This window comes from Cricetulus griseus, chromosome 4 (assembly GCF_003668045.3).
Source record: "Cricetulus griseus strain 17A/GY chromosome 4, alternate assembly CriGri-PICRH-1.0, whole genome shotgun sequence".
NCBI lineage: Eukaryota > Metazoa > Chordata > Mammalia > Rodentia > Cricetidae > Cricetulus > Cricetulus griseus.
In genome coordinates, this window is record NC_048597.1 from 69,201,697 (window position 1) to 69,223,295 (window position 21,599).

Below are 21,599 nucleotides of genomic sequence, written 5' to 3' on the forward strand. Positions count from 1 at the left end.
CATTTCTATTCTTAAATTTTGTGTTTTTTGAGAATATCATTTGGAGCCACTCCAAAACATGGAATGACTCAGAAGCGAAACTGGATCAGGCTTGGACAGAAGGCAGGTTCTGAGCTTCTGTATGACAGGAAGAAGATATCTGGAGGTTGCTTATTTGGAGGCAACATGGGTAGTTATACCCTAGGAGGAGGGGCCAGTTGGGTCCATTCTGTGGTATGTCATTGTTTGGGGCAAGAACATCAACGGAGCCTTATTTGCATAGTCAGTGGTAACACTTGCCAGTGAATGGAAAATTGTTAGTTCATAGGAAGTCCAGCTTGGATGTTTCAGTGGTCAAATGAGCAACCAGTAGTCCCTGAAACCTGGAGGCTCATGAGTTTATCAACTGCTACGTGTATTGGGGCACATATGCCCTCAGAGAACCTGAATTTCAGTTGTCTTCTGGCACCTGGGCAAAGCATGGAAAGCAGCAAACTCCTGCCACTCTCAGGATGAGAAAATTGAGAGATAAGGCTTGCTTCAATGCTTTCTTTATTTGGCCAGCCTGACACATGAACTCTTCCATAATTATTGTTATATATACATGTGAGTGTATATAAAAAACCCTTGAGTACATTTAGTGTTGCTCATGTTGCTCATAGTCCCAGACACAGTCTACATGTTGGCACCACATTGTTACTTATTCTCCAAGTTTTGAACTGCAACACTCCCATCTGTTATAAAAAAGACAATTCTTAGAAGAGGGGCACAAGCTATACTTATATATGTATATAGGGATATGTATGTAGAAAACAGAAATTTTACTGGCTTTGGAAACTGGAAGAATTAGGCTCTCCTCTCAGGTATATGTCCTCTTCTTCCATGAATATTTGGTTAATTTTATAGAAGTGGCATGGATTTAATCCTATTGTACTGGCATATGTCCAAGATGAGAGCAGTTGGTTATCTGAAGATAAAAGTCCCACCATTTCATCTGTACCCTGAAAACATTCCTCAAGCCCACTCCTTCCAAACCAGTTTTCATCGCTCAACCGGACCCTCTCACCAAACCCAAAAGACTTCTGAGAAGCAGACACAAGCCCCAAAAGCCAGCACAGAACTGGAATCTGTCCCCAATGACAACATAATTCCAGCTTGTTCATAAGCCTGTTTTTTCTAGATTTGTCCCCCAACCCCAAATATATTTCACCACTGAGGTGCAGACCATACCAGCTACAACCACCCTCTCCAGTTCACCAGTGTACAAGTAGCTATTCCTCGGAATACCAGAAGCTACCATAGTCCCAGACACAGGACACATCACTTGGAAGAACAGATGTTATAGGCCTGAGTTCAGTCCACAACATTCAAAAGAACAGCTACAACACTTTTACTGGGACACATCTAGTCCCAGACAACAAAAGGAAGACTCAGGCTTTGCAGGAGGACCATCTGGATCTAGAGAGCAAGAAGACATCACTGTTGACAGAGGCGAGACCAGAGCAGAGGAGCCAGCTCCCCCGAAGTCCCAGCAGACGCCTTGCTGTACTTGTGAATCACAAGAATTCTTGGCTATGTAGGCCATAAGACCATAGAGGAAACCGAAACCAAGGAACAAAATACCCATCCAATAATACGACACAGGAATCAACACCAGACCCATAATCATCCTTATCCACATACCTAGATGTCAGTATAAGAATACAATCAATAACAGAAAGGGCATTATGTCTTCACCAGAACACAACTACCTATGACAGGAAGACTTGAATATTCCAAAATAACTTTAAGAAGATGACAGAGCTCCTTAAAGAGTCAATGGAAAAATCCTTTAAAGAAATAGAGGAAAAGCCAACACCAGAATTGGAAGAAATCAATAAATCATTATTTCCTTTTAAAAATTGTTTAAAATTTAATTATTTTACATCCTGACCATAGTCCCTCTTCCTTCCTCTCCTCCCAGTCCCTTCCCCAACCTTCCCTCTGTGCCCCCATCAACTCCTACTCCATTTCTATTCAGAAAGGGGAAGGCTACCCATGAATAGTGACAAAACATAGCCTATCAAGTTGTTGTATGTCTAAGCACCTCATTTTGTATTAAGGCTGGGCAAGGCAATGCAGTATGAGAAATAGGTTCCTAAAAGCCAGCCTCAGAGACAGTCCCTGATCCTTCTGGTAGGAGTCCCATAAGAAGTCCAAGCTAAAAATCTCTCACATATATGTAAAGTACCTAGATCAGAGCTGTGCAGGTTTCCTGGTTGTCAGTTCAGATTCTATGAACTCCTATGAGCCCAAATATGTTGTTTCTATGGGTTTTCTGAATTTTCAAAACACAATCTTATTATTCCTCTTTTTGGAGTAATTTAAATGATAATTTTGGTAAATTTAGTCAGGATTATCTGATTGTGCTATTTTCAGTTATTAAAAAATAACTAACAAGAGATGTCATAATAATACTATAATTCTGTAATGTAAAACTTTAAATTATGATGTACCTGTTAGAAAAATAGACAGCCTCATTTTGTGATTGAATAATTTAGAAATTGAAAATATTTGAGGCCTGTCATAGCCTTAAGCACATGCTTCACCAATAATCCTTACACATAAATTTTCATATCAGATCATACACACACACACCAAACAGAATAAGAAATTATGTTAACCTGGTTTTAGAGTAATCGCTAAGAATCCACAAGATGAGCCCAGCTAATACTCCTAGCAGTTTGGAGAGGGTCCTTGAACTGACCTTCTCCTGTAATCAGATTGGTGAATACCCCAGCTATCATCATAGAGACTTCATGATTCTTCAAATACTGTGTTTAGTTCAGGTCAGTGACACTGTCCTCTCAGTAGTCAGCACGCACACACACACACACACACACACACACACACACACACAGAGAGAGAGAGAGAGAGAGAGAGAGAGACAGACAGACAGACAGAGACAGAGACAGAGACAGAGAGACAGAGAGAGGGGGTACAAAACTCCATACATAGTAAGAAAGCACATTGATGTCCTGAAAACACTTTGCAATTTTTTTAAAATATAGATATGATTATATAAAAAGATAGGTTAGTGAATCTAGTTTTTAAAGGGAAAACTAGTTTTAAGTATTTTACAAAGATTAGGTATTCAATCAAAGATTGAACATTGTATATTGTATACAAGCATTTTATATTGATACAAATTTAAAATTAATTTGTTAAAACATACTGTACATATGTTTCTAATCTATTTCAAGGTATTGTACTTATACAGCTCATTTATCAATGTAATGCACTTTCAAAATATTTATTTCATTTTTATTGTAGGATGGTTGCTGTAAATCCAGCATAGAACCTAACTAATGCTCAGCAAATATTCCACCACCAAACTATACCCATAGAATAATAAGCAGATTTTTCTTAGTTTCTACTGGTACTTCTCCATCTTACTGATCTTTACTATTTTGGTGTCTATTGTTTGCCAAATTACTCAGTGTAATTTTGTTCTTAATAGTAAAACAATATATTTTTCATTTTTGGAAGATCATTTATATCCTTTTCAATGTTGAATAATTTCCCTATTTCTTACAAATGTGAAATGCAAGTTATATTTACTGCTTTTAATTTTTCATCTTATTTTCATTGACCTTATTCCTGTGTTGTATGAGGAAATTTTCAAGCAAGCATATTATGTACATTGAGTATGTTCCTATCCCTGGTCCCCTCTTTCCCCCTTGAATGTTGTTTCCCTATGTATTTTTGTTTCCACCATGATGGATGCTCAAAGGAAATGACAGAAAGGGCAAGTTTATGTCTCAGAGCTGGAAAATCAGGGCCAGACCTTATCATGTCTGATTTTCTATCCCCAAAGGAACAGAGGACAATGGTTGGCAAAGATATTGTTATGGAATCCAAATCCATGAAATTGCTTTTCAAAACCAACATTCTTGATATAGAGGTGATAGGGAGGGAAGCATTTTATTCTTTGTTTTACACCTGAGAATATGCTGGGACATGCTCTTTTAAGCCTTGAAGTATATTATTTTAGACAATTTGTACAAGTTAATAGGACTTGTAGGGAAAAAAAACTAACATCCATGGGCAATAAGCAGCAAGGAAGTGTGCTGGAGAGTGGATTTTTATTCAAGGCTTTTATATACATTTCTATGAGCTGTTTAGAAGATGCAATTGCCCTTGAATTCCTACTTCAAGATAATGATAATCATACACCTACATAGCGCTCTCCTTCATAGTTGAACTCACAGACATGTATAATTTTTGTAAGGTATGTATGACATGATGTTTTCTTTGTGGTTTCTAGGGAGAATAAGTCAGGACAGTGGTATAAGATAAGAAAGAGGGAATACATTATTTCTTTTTAAACATTCTTCTCAGGCCAAACTGCACACTGATTAGGTTGTAAGAAGATATCTTACAATTCACATGTGCCCTTATAATATTTTTCTAGGAAGAGCTTGACAGGAGAGAAATGATGAGTGTGAATATAATCAAAGTAAATGTCAAAAATCTCAGAAAAATTCTTCACCAAATAACAATAGGTAACTGTTTTTCACAAAGGATATATCCTAATAATGTAAAAAAAAAAACTGGAAGAGGTTTTATCTGAGGTTTTCTGAAGTTCATCACATACTCTATGTCATAGAGTCTAAAGAATGATAAGTAGGAGGGCCACATTTGATTTAAGTAAGTTTGGTCATGCTGCAATGTATTATCCTTATTGGCAAGAGGCAGGGAAGTAACTATGCAACTTAAGTAGAAAGAGTTTCCAGGGTCACATGAGAAGAAAGGATTTATGTCTTACTTGAGCTTGTGAGCAGTGAAGAGGGGGGGAATAATGAAAAAGATGTCTTATTGTGTGTGTGTGTGTGTGTGTGTGTGTGTGTGTGTGTGTGTGTGTGTGAGGGAGAACAGTTTGTGGTCTGGTAGATACATGGTACAAGGGAAACTCCTTGTAATCTGAGTAGTAACTACCCTAATTGTCATCAGAGAGCCTTCATCCAGTAATGACAGAAGCAGATGCAGAGGTCCATATCTAAGCACTGGGAATCATGTTAAAGAGAGGGAGGAAAGATTGTATGAGCCAAGGAACAAAGGTCATACCAAGGGAACCCACAGAAACAATTAACCTTGGCTCACAGGAACTCACAGACTATGCACTGACAGATAGGAGAGTTCATAGGACCAATGGGCCTTCTAAAAGTATATGACATTTATATAGCTTGGTGTACTTTCAGAGTTCCTAGCAGTGGGAACGATGCCTGTCCCTGATATTTTGCATTATTTTGGGTACCTATTACTCATACTCATTTACCTTATCAAGTGTTAATATGAGTGGAGGGCTTAGCCCTACCTCAACATGATATGCCCCATGATTTGTAGACGCTCAAGGAATACCTAGCCCTTTCTGAACAGAACCAGAGAAGATGTGGATTTGTTGGTTTGTGTGTGTGGCAAAGATGTGAAGGTGAGAATGGGAGTGAGAAAAGAGGGAAAACTGCAGTCAAGATGTATAATAAATGAATAAATTTAGTTTTAAAAATAACTGTCATATAGTAAACCACATGGTGGTCACTTTTTCCTTCAAAGACACCCGGTAGACATACTAATTAAAGAGGGTGTGGCAGTAAGAATATGAAAGTCGTGTACTTTCAAGGACAATATTCAGAACCGTGGCCGGTCATTTTCCTGGCAATAGAGGGCTCCAAACACACTGCCACCTTAAGTGTTCTTACCCTGTGCTTCTTATGAATTTGCTGGAGTGTAAAACACTTAGAGTATGAGACAAGAATGGTATGTTGCATAGAATAGGTATTTCTATGGACTCTTGTGGTAACAGTGAGAACCTCTGTTCCAATTTGTAAGAATATTCTCACCAACTAAGCTGTATGAATGCTGGTTTTGAGTTTTACATATTCATTATTATTATAGAGAAGTGTGCTCTATACAACCCCTGCTTCCCCTCTATTTCTTTGGGAATTCAGGATTAATAGTTAGACCTGGTATACTCCATGAATAGTAAAGAAAATATCTAATGACTGTGATAGCTAAGAACTTTACATGTTCCATCTCACTATTATAGGCCAGTTTTGGTAGCAAGAGAAGAAAATAGTTCCTGTCCTGCTTCCTCATTTATCTAATTCACCGTGTTCACCAATATTGTTTACCATTTTCATAGTTAACACCACAGATGTAGTCAGCTTCATCTTCAGACTGGATGTTGGAGATACTTAAGTATCGATGAGCCCCAGAGCTGGAGCCAGAGAAGCGATCAGGGATCCCATCCCCCTTGCTGTGGCTTCCATCACTCTTAAGTTGCATCACATACTTAGGAGCTTTGTCTGGATGTTGCTGAAACCATTCTATGAAGTAGGTGCTGTGCTGACTACTCAAGGTGCAGGTGAGTTTGACTGAGGCTCCCAGAGAGGCAGAGGCTGAGGGTGACTGAGTCAGCACAGGTTGGGAGAAAGACCCTGAAAATAGAGAAACACATTATATCCCTGAGTGGAGGGTGAGGGGAGAATTTATCTGGCTTTAATATAGTGTCTATAGTGTCCCTGAACTGGGATCAGGGTACAGATGACTCCTGACCTGTGAAATGAAGGAGGAAGAAAAGTAGAGAAGTCCAGGCCATGGTGCAGTCACCACTGAGCTTTTCTGAGACAGAGATGATGTGGGTCTCTTTTATCCTTCAACAATTCTCAGAGAACTCAGAGGGCCCTTCATGCAAATTTTTCTTTGTCAACAAATCCCTTTTAGGTCTGTGTGCCTCAAATGTCTGGGTTGTCACTTCCTGCCTGAGGCTGCCCAAGGGACCACAGTGGCCCCAGCTGTGTGGTTAATGGAGTAAGGGGTTATGGTATCTAAGAGGGGAAGAGGGATGTTAGTATGTAAAACTACATTCGTGTGACTAGATAAGCTAGAATTTATAACTGATAAATGTAGAAAAACTGAGGAAAACAAGACATTGCTGAGCCATCTCTGAGACTTTCTTTTGCTTTCTTCCTTGGTTTCTAGGAACACAGTCTCTTGGTATCCTTGGCAACAAGTATATGTTGTGAGAGGCAAAGGGGCCTGCATGACCTGCATTAGCACTTTCATAAAATGTTAGCTGATTAAAGAAAATCTTACAGTACTGTACCAAAGGGAAAGGCTGTGTATAATTCAGAAGCTGTGACTTCCAGCCTTGGGCTAAGAGAAGGGATCTCTTACTTTTGAGACTCCAGTGAGAAGGAGTTCCTTTCTCTGGGGCTTTTACCAGAATACAAGAAATATGAACTAATTTTTTACTGTTCTTGGGCATAAAATGTGAATCAAGATGAAAGCAATGTGCTCAATTACAGAAATAATTTACAAATGAATGCTTGGTTTGTAATTTACCCAGGATGAGAACCTTTTCATTTCTTGCTTTGTCCCTGTTTTTTGGAACAATCTTAGGTGATCATTGGTCAGTAGCTGCAAAGCCACAGTTATCCATATCAGTCTTCCCATGGCAATCCATTGTTATCCCCCTGTGTTCTCAAAGGCATTGTATGAAAACATAGAGACTAAAAACATGTGCAATAGTGCTTAGGATCTTATCAGTGAGACTGCATTCTGTGGTATTTGGATTTGTCATGTCAGTGTCATGTTTTTGTGGGAAGTATGTTAAACAAATAACAGAGTAGAAATCATTTCATGGCTTTTAAAGACTATACAATGAATTTATATTGTCTTCAAATGAAAGACAAGAAGGAAATAGTCAGAAAATATGAATGGGCAGTTACTTTACTTGGATCTACTTGTATAAAGAACATAACTGAGAATGCTTCTCTCTGGATATCTGTCTATTCTAGTGCTACAAACTAAGATACAACTAAGGGAGAAATAAGATATTTGAATTCTGTACTTTTAAATCTCTATGACAGTAGTTGACAAATATATTCCCCCCTTGATGGCTCTAATTAGAACATAGATAAAAGCAGATTCTTCCCCCCTCTTTTTGACTATGGGTGGTCAACATCAGTGTGTCATCATTTCCTTGCCATTGATCCCACTGTCATAGAGCATAACTTATGCCCAGGCTCAGGTAAATGCATGTTTATATCTTGCTTCTTCATCTGTGATTCACTGTGCTGAGCATCATTGTAGTGTAGCATGCAATAGCCTTCAGCATGGTTTTCAGGCCTGGAGCCCTGAACTGTAGGACAGCATTATATTTAAGGTAAAAAGTGGCAGTAGTGTGAATATCTGTTAGTTGTTGGGGAAATCAAGTATAAATTCTTGGCCACTACTTCTGGGACTTGTGAGTAAAGAAAGGATCAGTAACTGCTGGAGAGTGTCATTTGCCAGCATCCCCTCATCCCAGGAAGGAACCCTGAAAAACCCAGAAAAAAATAGCTGATAGGAAAGAGTGAAGAAATGTGCAGGATCATTCCAAAGGCAGTCCTCTTTAATCTCTATTATAAGGACAGAGATGGAACAAAGCTGGGAAATGTGACCGGCATCCGTGTCATGTTGTTAATTTTCAGAGATCACAAGCACCCAAAGTTGGTCTTTTACTCTGGGCCTTCAGGGTTTTGGTCAATAGTGATTTCATTCATTATGAGCCTTTTAATGTCACCATCATCACTATATTGCATCTTGTCAGTGAGGGGACCACTCTATTGCCAGGGATGCAGTAACACCTTCTGAACTGCAACCTCTTAATCCTGGCCAGTAAGCTTGGTCCAGGAGATTAAATGAGAGTCAGGAGTCAGCTTCAGGTCTTGTCAATTACTGGGATGTACACAGTGCCCCCTGCTGGACTATAGATACTTTCTTCAAATAGCTTCAGGAACGAGATCCTATTGCAAAATTATAGTATTCTTAGTTCCTCTTCACAATTGCTGTTAACTTTATATTTTATCATTAGAATTCTATCATTTAGTTTTCTTTATTTGCATAACTTTTGTGTTGTTTTGATCATTAGTTATTTTCCCTCTGATTCAAAATTCCTGCAATTTTTCTTCAATAGGAATGTGTGCTTTCTGAGCAAATAGTTATTAGCATATTGATAGAGAATCTTAAATTTAGCTTTGGTGTGGGTGGATGGCATGTCACTTCTCTGGTGTATAATAAAATGATGTTTCCTCATTTGAGTTTGTGACACAGAGTACTCTAGAGTTGATCATGATGCCTGATACAATACTTGCTTTTTTATTCACTCATTTTCTTTAGTACTGTTTGCTTTGTCTTTATAGGAAAAATGAGTCACACCTTGCTTTGGGAGTACTGACTTTCAGATTTTATGGATAGTGAAATCTTATTAAACATTAATAAATTATGGAGAAGTTTTTGCCACAAAGCAATGCTGTAAACATGGCCATTGTGGAATTAATTAATGTTATTTAATGGTAGAAATATTTTTTCCTGAAGGGTTGACTGTGACATGATTTGATCCTAAGAGTCTGTGATATTTTGATTGGTCACAGTTTATGCTTTACAGAATGACAGAGGGATTAAAAAAAAGACAGACTTCTTTCTCTGGAGTATGGACTAGTAATAGAGATGTTGATTTGCAAGTGTTAGGAAACATTTCAAGACTCATAGCTGAAAAAAAACGTATCTTTGGCATAATGAAAAATATTAGGTATACTTATTTTTACTATAAATTATTTGTGTGAATGTGTGAATACAAATACAAAGACACATATGTGCACACACATGTTCACACACACACAAACACAAACATACATACACAAGCACACAGGTCACAGCTGTTGAATAACCTTGGACTCAAATTACAGGCAATTCTAAACCACCCTATATACATGGGTGATAGGAATAAACTTGAATCGCTTTTAATGACACAAGATATTTAAAATTATTCTACATTCCTGAATTAATATTATTTAAAGGAATTTTGACAACATAAACATTACTATTATCAATGAATCTATCATATTGAGTAAGCATACTGTATCATGGCAGTGACAAATGTTTCCTTCATTTTCATAAAGTGTTAACTACATTAATTGGTTAGTGGATTACTTTTGGTATAACTCTTATTGAGCTACACTCTTTTATTTTATTCTGAAATAGTCCATTTGAGAAAGCTAAAATCACCAAGCTTTATTAAGCCAATTAAGTGTATAGTGAGTCCTCTAACTGAGCAAAAGAGGGCTCCTGCCTGGGAAATACAAGGAAAGCTAGGAGATTTAATGACAAAAGGCTGCAATGACACTTGTTGCAGGCTAGAAGGTCTTGAAGGTGTCAGTGTGATCTTGTGAAACATCAAACAAAGACATTACTATAGAATTGTCCAACTGTTTTTACATACTGGGACCCTGTCTCAGTAGGGAATGGAGCCCTTTTCATGTTGTCAAAACTGTCATCAAACAAAGTGAGGAGCTTTTGTTTATCAGCAAATGTAACCTCCACTTGAAGAGGCAGGTGTAGGGTCATGACAACCTGGCCTTTGAAAGCTATTTCAATCCCAATAAAAATCAAGGTATTTCAGTGTAATTATATTTGTAACATGGATTTTAATTGGTGGTATCTCAATGAAATCATCACCAGAATAGAAACATTCTGACAGACGAACCTGGATACTGGAAAAGTGTATAGAAGGAGAAGGGCCTCTCTTCATATGAGGTCTCTGGAAAGAGGACAGTGAAGATGTCCCCATGCATTCCACTCCTGTGATACCTTCATGAGGGACAGTCATGACCTGCTTCCATGTACTTTCTACATTTAACTCATAGTCATCCCTTGTCCAGAAAACAACTGGAGTGGAAGATGCTGCAGCTGACCAGGGAAGAAATGCCTTCATTCTGCACAGACAACTCCGGTGTGTGACAGCCTCCATGGAGTGCTTTAGAGATGTCCCTGCACTAAGGAGAATGTGTTCAGTATCCCTGGTGGTATTCTTATCAGTGCACTACATCAGCCTCCGAGAAGTAGTGCAAATGTTCTAGGTCTTAGGACAATGTCCCGTGGGTGGTCAAATGATCATCCCCAGTCATAAAGAAGATTAGGCAGGTCACATCTGATCTCTAACCAATTTTCCCATCACTCCTAAGACTACAGGGGTCTCATGAGGCTGACCACAATCCACAGGTCCTATACAAATCCCTTCTTTCCTCCACAAACACACACAGAATATACACAGCAACAGAATATACACATTGTTGGAGCTAAGGACTGAGACATCCTTCCATGCCTTCCCTATAAAGATGGACTCTGAAACTTCAAGGCAAAATAAACATTTCTTATCATAAGTAGTTTCTGCCTGGGAATTTGATCACAAAATACATAACTACAAGGTTGAGATGCAAAACTGAATTAGATATCCCATAGTCTTACACATTTGTTGTTGGCTGCCTGAGACTATGAGTCCCTGTTATCAACTTCAATACACACACTAGGATCAGCTCACTAGGAAGTGACCCATGCTTGTTCAACCTGTTGCAGTGTTAGCCCCAAAATTAACCTGTAAGCTCCACACCTGGTCAACGATCATCTAACTTCCTCCAGTTCTGGGAATTGTAGTTCTGGAAATATAACACCAGCCCAATGACCAGGTAACTTCCTGGCATTCTGGGAGTTGTAGTTCTTGGAAAATAACACAAAGCCTCATGGGAAAGTATGGGTTTTGTCCATATAAGTCCCACCAAAAAGTGTCTGGAAGCCACACAACTGGAATTATTCCATGTGGTAGTCCTGACCAATTATATCTTGGTCAGTCTTTAAAATTTTAATACAAGTAGATTGAATAATGTCAAAGTGTATTAACTGGATTTTCTGGTGATTTTTGGGATTAACGGCAGCCACAGAGAGCTGCTTCCCCAGAAACTCAGAGCAAGAGCTGTGCCCTAAAGAGGCTAGAGCCAACAGAGGCTAGAGTGACATCTGTCTCCATAATGACCTTGAGAACATTACTTCCCTTTGGATTTCACAGAAATACTGAGTATTACGGATGGTAGTGAAAGACCCTCGAGGCGAGGAGTCTCCCGGATCCAGCCCGTCCCACATGAACTCAATGTCCAGTCCAGTTGATGCAACGAGCAAGAGGGGAACTGTTTGTACAAATGGGCCCTCTCAGCAGGCTAGAGAGAAGCCGGGATCTATTGGCAAGGGCGGTTTTAAAGGTAAAAACCATAAGCATAGGGAGGGTTCGAGACTCTCTGACTGTTGAGTACATGACCAGAGTCACAGGTTCCTAGGAGGGCATTTGTCTTGAGGGGAGGGCTGGGAATTAGGTGGCCTCCTGACTCACTGGATGTAAAACCCGCACACCTTAGGGTATGCTAATCAATCTAAGAAAATGGTAGGTGTAGCTATCTCTTTGATTCATAGGGCCCCCTAATTGTTAACTGTTGACACATTGGCCAGTGGGGCAATCTGTTTCCTTCACGAGCCCCTCGGGGGAGGGTGGCCATCTGGAAATTCTTGGTATCCAGTTATCTTATGGCCTTGTAAGGGAGTAATTGCTGGCGGCTGGTAAATTCCAGGCACTAAGTCTTAGTGGCCTTGGTCAGTTTCTTGGTCAGGCCGCCCTACATTTCATTTGGTGAGTTTTCTTATCTGGGCTTTATTTTATTTCTTTGTTAATTTTTAAGTCTTTCAGTAGAATTCACACTGTGAAGTTCTGGGTGAATTTTTTAGTAAATCCATCTGGTTCTGTGCATTTCATAAATGAAAGATTTTAATAACTGCTTCAATCTCATTGCAGGTTATCAATCTGTTTAAATTGTTTAGTTCTTCTTGATTTCATTTTTCTATGTCTTATGCATCTAGAAATACATTCATTTCATTTCGATTTTCCAGTACAGTGGAATAGAGATTTAAAAATATTAAAATTTTCCTAAGTTTGGTATTGAGATGCTCTAACATTCAAGAACATTTCTTGTTCTCACAATAACAGTAATTTAGGTTCCCAGAATTCTAATGGCTGCTGCTGATCACATGCTACTGTAGTTCCAGAAGATTTGATATACTGTTCTAGCCTCTGCAAACACACACACACACACACACACACACACACACACACACACACACACACGTTTGTTTACTTATGCAGAATAAATTATCATGCACATATATTAAAATAAATATTTTTAAGTTAAAATACTTTAACTTTTTCTGAGTAGTGATGGCACATTCCTTTAATCCCAGCACTAGAGAGGAGGGAGAGGCAGAAACATTTTTGTGAGTTCAGGCTGAAGGACTTAAAAATTAACAAAGAAATAAAATAAGGAGGCTTAGAAAAGCCTCCCACACTAAAAGCAGGGCAGCCTGACTTAAAAATCTAACCAAGGCCACAATGACTTGAGTCCCAGCAATTTCCTAGCCAGCCGCAATAACTCCCTTACAAGGCTGCAAGGTAGCCTAACTAAATACCAAGAATTTCCGAGGGCCACCCTCCCATGGGTTCGTGAAGATAAGAACACCAGTTAATGTAGCAACAATTGACAAAAGAGAGCCCCTGAGAAACCAAAGAGATAGCTGCGATTACCGTTTGCTCAGACAAGAATGATCAGCACATTCTGAGGGCTGTTGACCCAACTGGTGAGTCAGGAGACCATCTGGCCCCAAAGATAAGAGACCTCCAAAGGACCTGTTCTGGTCACATACCCGAACCCCCTCCCATCCCTAAAATCTTGTGGTTTCTTCCTATAAAAGAAGAATGGGGCTTTTGAAGAATGGGGCTTCCTTTGTCCGCCAAACTGGGAGGCCTATTTGTCCAAACGTTCCATAATAAACTTACCTCTTGTTTTTACATCAGCTGGACTGGACATTGAGTTTTTGCAGGAAACCGTCCAATTTGTGGAGGCTCCTCAATCTGAGGGTCTTTCAAGTCCAGCGTAGTATACAAAAGTGAGTTCCAGGACAGCCTGTGATGTTACACAGAGAAATCCTGTTTTGAAGAAAACAGTAACAACAACAACAATAATAATAATTTTCTGAATTTTTTATGTGAATGTTAGGACACCTCTATTTGCTATCTAAAGGGACATTTGTTCTTCCCTTTTCACTGAGATTAATTTAAAAAAATTTATTTAACTTCTTTAATTACTACTCATATTTACATATCCTTCCCACCATTGCTTCGCTCTCCCATCCTCCCAAGTCCCCCCCAAAAGTCTGTCATAACATTTGAGGGGAGGGCCTAGGTCCACCTTGCTTTATCAGGTCTGCAATAGTATCCCTCCATAGGAAATGGGCTCCCAAAGTCCATTTGTGCTCTAGGGTTAAAGGCTGTCTCTATTGTTAGAAGTCCCACAGACTGTCTTGGCCTCCTAGCTGGCACCCACATTCAGATGGCTTGATTTGGCCTAATGCTGTTTTCCCAGCTTTATGACTAAGGTCTCCATGCTCTCACTAGGTCAGGGCAACTGTTTCTTCGGGCATCTGCAGCACCGTCTTGGCTCCTTTGCTCATCCCTCCTCCATCTCCACAACTGGATTCCAGGAGTATGGTTCAGTGCTTAGCTGTGGGTGCCTGGGTCTGCTTCGAACAGCTACTGGATGAAGGCTCTAGGAAAGGTAACCAAGGTAGACATCAATCTCATTACAGGGAAAGGGCATCAATGGCATCTTCTCCACCACTGATTGGATTTTAGTTGGGGTCATCCCTGTGGATCCCCTAACATTTCCCCTGTGCCAGACCTCTCTCTATACCTGTACTGTCTCCCTCTATCAGGGCATCTCCTTCCTTGATTCCTTCCCTGTCTCAGTCCTCTTGTTCTCCTCCCACCTCCCTGTCTTCCCTTTCCACCTCCTTACTCTCCACACCCCCATACTCCCACTTTGTTCAGGGGTTCTTGTCCTCCTCCCCTTCTTTGATTGACCATGCAACCTTTTCTTGGCATCTTCCTTGTTTCCTAGCTCCTCTGGCAGTGTGGATTGTAGACTGGCAATCCTTTGCTCTATGTCTAAAAATCATATATGAATGAGTACATACCATGTTTGTCTTTTTGTGACAGGGTTACCTCACTCAGGATGGTTTCTTGTAGTTCCATTCATTTGCCTGAAAATTTCAAGATTCCATTGTTTTTTGTTTTTTGTTTTTTCCTCGTGAGTAGTACACCATTGTGTAAATGAACCACATTTTCTCTATTAATTCTTCAGTTGAGGGGCATCTTGGTTGTTTCCAGGTCTGGCTATTACAAATAATGCTGCTATAAACATAGTTGAACATATGTCCTTATGGTATGAATGTGCATTTTTGGCTATATGCCCAAGAGAAGAATTGCTGAATCTTGAGATAGACTGATTCCCATTTTCCTCAGAAACTGCCATACTGATTTCCATAGTGGTTGAACAAGTTTGCACGCCCACCAGCAATGGAGGAATGTTCCTCTTTCTCCACATCCTTTCCAGCATAGACTGTTCTGGGTGTTTGTTATTGATTTTAGCCATTCTGACAGGAGTAAGATGGTATCTCATAGTTCTTTTGATTTGCATTTCCCTGATGGCTAAGGATGTTGTTCACATTATTCAGTGTCTTTCAACCACTTTAGACTACTGTGTTGAGAATTCTGTATTTAGTTCTGCACTCTACTTTTTAATTGCATCGTTTAGTGTTTTGCTGGCTAGCTTCTTTAGTTCATTGTATGTTTTAGAAATCAGCCATCTGTCATATGTGAGGTTGGTGAAAATCCTTTTCCATCTGTGGGCTGGCGTTTTGTCTTGTTGATTGTGTCCTTTGCCTTACAGAAGCTTCTCAGTTTCAGGTTCCATTCATTAATTGTTGATATCAATGTTTGTGCTACTGGTGTTATGTTCAGAAAGCAGTCTCCTGTACAAATTTGTTTAAGGGTATCACATACCTTCTCTTCTAGGAGGTTCAGTGTGGCTGAATTTATGTTGAGGTCTTTGGTCCATTTGGACTTAAGTTTTGTGGAAGGCGATAGATATGGATCTATCTGTAATCTTCTACTTGTCCGAATCAGTGATGCCAACACAATTTGTTGAAGATGCTTCCTTTTTTCCATTGTATAACTTTAGCTTCTTTGTCAAAAATCAGGTGTTCATATGTGTGTGGGTTAATATCAGGGTTTTCGATTTCGATTCCATTGTTCTATCTGCCTATTTTTGTGTCAATACTAAGCTGTTTTCAGGACTATGACTCTATAATAGAGCTTGAAGTCAGAAATGGTGATACCTCCAGAAGTCCCTTTATTGTACAGGGTTGTTTTGCCTATCGTGGATCTTTTGTTTTTCCAGTCAAAGGTGAATATTGTTCTTTAAAGACATATACTTCACTTTTGTTTTATGGTATAAAGAACATTCCCAAGAATGCTTCTCTCTGGAGACCTGCAGACTGTAGTCTTAGAAATAACACAACTAATAGAGAAATAAAATATTTAAATTCTGTATTTCTAATATCTCTATCACAGTTGTTGACAAATTTCATCATAGTTATGACTAACTAGGACACAAATGAAGGCAGATGGTTTCCTCCACCTTCCTTTCTATGGAGAGTCAAAATTAGGAAAGCAACAGGGTCATGGGATCCCACTATCACACAACAGGTTTTATACCCAGGTTCATGCAAACTCATGTTTATATCTTGCTTCTCCATGTGTGTCTCACTGAGCTGAGCACCATTGTAGTGTAGCATGCAGTAGCCTTCATCATTGTCCACAGGTTTTTAAGCCTAGAGCCCCAGGACAAGATTATATTTAAGGTAAAAAGTGACTGGTGGCTCAGAATACCTATTTATTGTGGGTGAATTAGAACCTAGAGGATTGGCCAGGATACTTCTGGAACCAGTATAGAAAACGGATCAGTAACAGCTGGAGAATGTCATTCCTTAGCATCACCACAGCTCAGGAGTCGACCCTGAAAAGAAATAGCTGTTAGGAAAGATTTAAGAAATGATCATGATCATTCAGAGGGAAGGATTCTTTAAATCCATGATAACTGTTGTAGATGGAGGAAAGCTGGGAAATGTGACAGGCATCCAGTTCATGCAATGAATTTCCAGAAATCCATGGGATCCATAGATCCTGCTGGACTCTGGGTTCTCAGTGTATGGGAGAAATCATGATTTCATGCATTGTGAGCCTTTTAGTAACACCATCACCAACTCATTAGATCTCTTCAGCTCAGGGGACAGCTATACACCTAGGGAGGCTCTGGCAACCTCAAGAAATACCTGCTGAGCTGTAAACTCTAGTTCAGTGAGCTTGGCCCAAGAGATTAATCACATGGTAGTCAGAAGTCACCTTCAGGTCTTGTCAATGTCTCAGAAGCACAATCTCACCCTGCTGGACCATGGATAGTTTCTTCATGGTTTGTATGAAATATCTTCCATATGTTTTCCATTCACCTAGTATAGGTTCCCATTTTCATCTTCAAAATTAGCACTAGCTTTATTTTGTTAAACACTAAAATTCTATCCATTTAATTTTCAATATTTTTATGACTTTTCTGCATTCTAAAGCTTAGTAATTTTCCCTCTAAATAAATAATACCTGCAACTTTTCTTCTGTGATAGTATTCTATGATTTTTCAGTGAAAAATTGTTGCCATCTAATCAGACACCTCATCCAGCTCATCCAGTATTGATGTGCTTGTATTATGTTTCTCTCATTCACATTGTGACTGCTGTGCTAGAGTATACTCTAGAGTTCTTCATCAGAACTGAAATGGTATTTAACTTTTGCCTCTTTCATTTTTTTCACTGCTATTTGTTTTGTGTTTCTTGTAAAAAATGAGACACTCCATGCTTTGGAAGCTATAGCTGTGTTTTCTTTTAATTGTTTCTTCCTTTCCTGCTAAGGCTATCCACTGAGCAACTGCAGGTCCACAGCTACTAGCACATAAGCCACAAAAGCTGAACCCTGAGGGAATTTCATTCCCTGAGGCACTGACTTTCCAAGCTACTAAGGAACATTATTTTATCTGTGTCCCACTAAAGAACTCTAGATTCCCAGGTTGAGGTAGAATCCTGCTACTCAAAGAGGCTTAATAGCACGCAGTTCACCTAGCTCACCTCTTCACATCTCCTAAGAAGTCTTCCTGCTTTTTCTAGCCCCTCTTTATAAACACTTTTCCACCTGGCTTATGCCTACAACTTTCTCCCAATTTGTTTCTGACCAAGCCTCCTGACTGCAGGTGAATATTATTAAATCAAACAGCATCTTTGCCTAATTAAACAACTGTTCCATAGCATAAACAAAATAACACACCTAAAATAATGTTCTATAACACAACTGACTATAAAATGAATTTCAGATTTTATTGTCAGTAAAAAATTATCAGACATTCACAGCTTTGGGAGTGTTTTTTTCAAAAGTCAAGCTAAAATATGGCCCACATTGAAATTAATGAGTACTGTTATTTAATGGCAGAGATTTCTCTGTTCTAGGTTTTATTATGACTTGGTCTGATACCTTGAGAGTTTGTTTTATTCCTATTGATCACACCTATGCTACAATAAATGACAGGAAAAACAAAAAGAAAGAAAGAATTATTGGCCTGGTGCAGTGGATCACTAATTGAGAATGCGACTACCATTGAAGGAAACATGTACTTAAGACGTAGAGCTGAAAAATAATGTTTAGACTCATTTTTTTTATTTTACACACACACACACACACACACACACAGAGAGAGAGAGAGAGAGAGAGAGAGAGAGAGAGAGAGAGAGAGAGAGAATAGATAGCTGTTGGATTGCATTATACCTGGAATTACAGGGATTTATGAGGTAATCTACATGGGTCCTAGGAATCAGCATGAATCTTCTGCAAGAGCAATATGAGCTCTTAACGACTAAACTGTCTCTCTAGCTACCAAAATGATATAAAATTATCCCAATTTTCTTTGTTTTTTTTTTTTCAAGAAAGGGTTTCTCTGTGGCTTTGTAGGCTGTCCTGGAACTAGCTCTTGTAGACCAGGCTGGTCTCTAACTTACAGATATCTGCCTGCCTATGCCTCCTGAGTGCTTGAAAATGGATCTTCCCCATTTTCCCCTTATATGCTAGGAGTTTTTCTGTTTAATATCGTGCATGCCTTGTGCAAAGAACCAGACCTCTGGTAAGTTCATGATTCAGATAGCATAGCATAACCCAGGAGACATCATTTCAAAGTTCATTTCAAAACACACCACCAGTCCCCTGTTCTTTGGCTCTCATGTTATTTCCATTCTTACTCCAATGTTTCCCCAGCCTTGTTGTCTGTTTGGGGGAAGATGGGGGCTGATAAATATGTTCCAGTCTCTTAACCTCAGGACTGTGATTAGTTATGTGTCTCTGCATTGTCTCATGCTCATTGCAAAAACAAACTTATTAACCAAAATTGAGTCTATGGGTATGAACATATTCATTTAGAAAGAAGTTTGACAGTATAGTCACTTAAAAATATAACAACAGGAGCTTCTAACCTGAAACTCATGATCCCCATCTCCTCCAGTCACAGATTTTTGACCAGGGTTACAATAACAGGTATGAAATTAAAACTGAAGTTTTTAAACATAAAGTCATTATACATCAAAAGTTAAGGAAAACAAATACAACAATACTTTTTAAAATGCAATGAAGAACTAAAGGGCCAAATCTGAGCTATTGTAGACTGAGAACACAGACACAGACACAGACACAGACACAGACACAGACACAGACACAGAGTACCTAGTAATCTATGAGAAAACATTCTGAAGCGAGAGCTTTCCAAAGGCATATAAAGTCATTGCAAGTTTCTTTTGTACAATTTGTAATAGCTTCAGTCTTAAAAGTCTATTTCTTCATCTCATTTAAGTGTCCAATCACATTATCAGATTACATTACAGTACAAAGTAATGAATTTTGTTATGACATATTCTCTGATGTATAAAGTTATTTATTCCATCACTATATTTTCTGCCCAAATGCCCTGATTTTGCCCTGATAAAAAAAACCCTGTTACCTTCATGATTATTTGACCAACTATGCTTTCATAGAGAAGAAAAATATGATAAACTAGACTTTCTGAGCTTCTTTTATTTCCTTCCCATCACAATTCCACTGTGTTAGATGTTTTTGTCTCACCTAGCCTCATTTCTGTATATGGATCTATGTCTGGATCTATGCCATGCAGAGGAGAAAGTGACAATGGGGGTGATGCATGGTTATATCTGTTTTTTATTAACTTTCCTCTTTGGTCTGTACTTTGTACTGTTTCATGGAACAGAGTGAATGCATGGGTGGAAAATATAATTAATTTACATTTTCTTTGAATGTATCTATATGCTCATGCACACAGGGGTGGGGAAATGTCCATGTATAAAGAGCAGAAATTGATGTACACCATTAACTCATTCTCTCTATCATTGACACTTTCCCTAATTCAGATCTTGTGAGGAGCCGCACTCACAATCGCCATTAAAAGATGGCGCTGACATCCTCTGCCGGATCAAGTAAACAACGTTGGTATGCATGTGCTCAGTGTTTTTCCACTGCCTAGCCCCGCCTATTCCATGGCGTCATATAGGGTGACGAGTCATGCACCTATCCCAGCTGTACACGCATCGCTCAGAGTTTGTGAGCCTTTATTAGGGGACGGGATTCTTGGCTCGGGATCTCCGCTTTTGTAAGCTTATGCTCTCTCTCTCTCAAGACGCATAAAGCTTTACTGCAGAAGGATCCGAGTGTCCTGTGATGTTCTTGCGGGACAAGATCTCACTGATTTAATGAGATTGCCAGCCAACAGACAGAGGAACTCTTCTGTTCACCAGGACTGGATTTATAGGCATGCTTTTTAGCTGAGAAAATCTTTATTTTGATGTCAGATCACATTTTATTTTAGAGCCAGCTGAATGCAATATGAATACAGAAATGTAATCAAATTGAAATGCATTATATTCTCAATTATTTATGTGTTGATGTTTTGGAGAACCTTGGTCCAGTACCCACCAGCAGAGGAAGAGACTCCTTCTTCACCCACCTGAAGAAGGGATGGGAAGAAGAAATGTAAAACACATTCAACAACAGAAAAACCAATACGACACCAACAGAGTCTAGGGCCTCTACACCAGCAAGACAAGAACATCACAATGCAGATGAAGCAGAAGGCAATGACCTTAAAAACAACTTCATGAAAATGATAGAGGCCCTTAAAGAGGGTATGAGAAAATCCCTTAAAGAAATGGAAGAAAACACAAACCCCAAAATACAAGAAATCTCTTAAGGAAACAGTTCAAGGTCTAAAACTTGACATAGAAACAATAAAGAAAGCACAATCTGGGAGAATGCTGGAAATAGCAAAGCTGGGTAAATGATCAGGAACTACCAATCCAAGCATAACCAACAGAATACAAGAGAGAGAAGACAGAATCTCAGGCACAGAAATACACTAAGAGAAAGAGACTCATTGACCAAATAAATTCTTAAGTTCAACAAATCCATAACACAAAATATCCAGGAAATACTGGACACTGTGAAAGGATCAAACCTAAGAATAATGGGTATATAAGAAGGTGAAGAATCCCAACTCAATGGTGCAGAAAACATACTTTCCCAACCTAAAGAAAGACATGCCATGCCAATGAAAGTGAAAACATGCCATGCTTTGGTGGCCCATGCCTTTAATCTCAGCACTCGGGAGGCAGAGGCAGGTGGATCTCTGTGAGTTCCAGGCCAGCCTGGTCTCCAGAGCGAGTGCCAGGTTAGG

The 21,599-nt window shown here is 39.2% G+C and overlaps 1 gene segment (V, D, J or C); it reads right to left on the reverse strand.

Annotated features, from left to right (window-relative positions):
• Positions 1-6,132: 6,132 nt before the first annotated feature.
• On the reverse strand, positions 6,133-6,616 carry LOC113839475. The segment is given in 2 exon segments: positions 6,133-6,455; positions 6,574-6,616. Coding segments are annotated over 2 exon segments (366 nt in total).
• Positions 6,617-21,599: the final 14,983 nt, after the last annotated feature.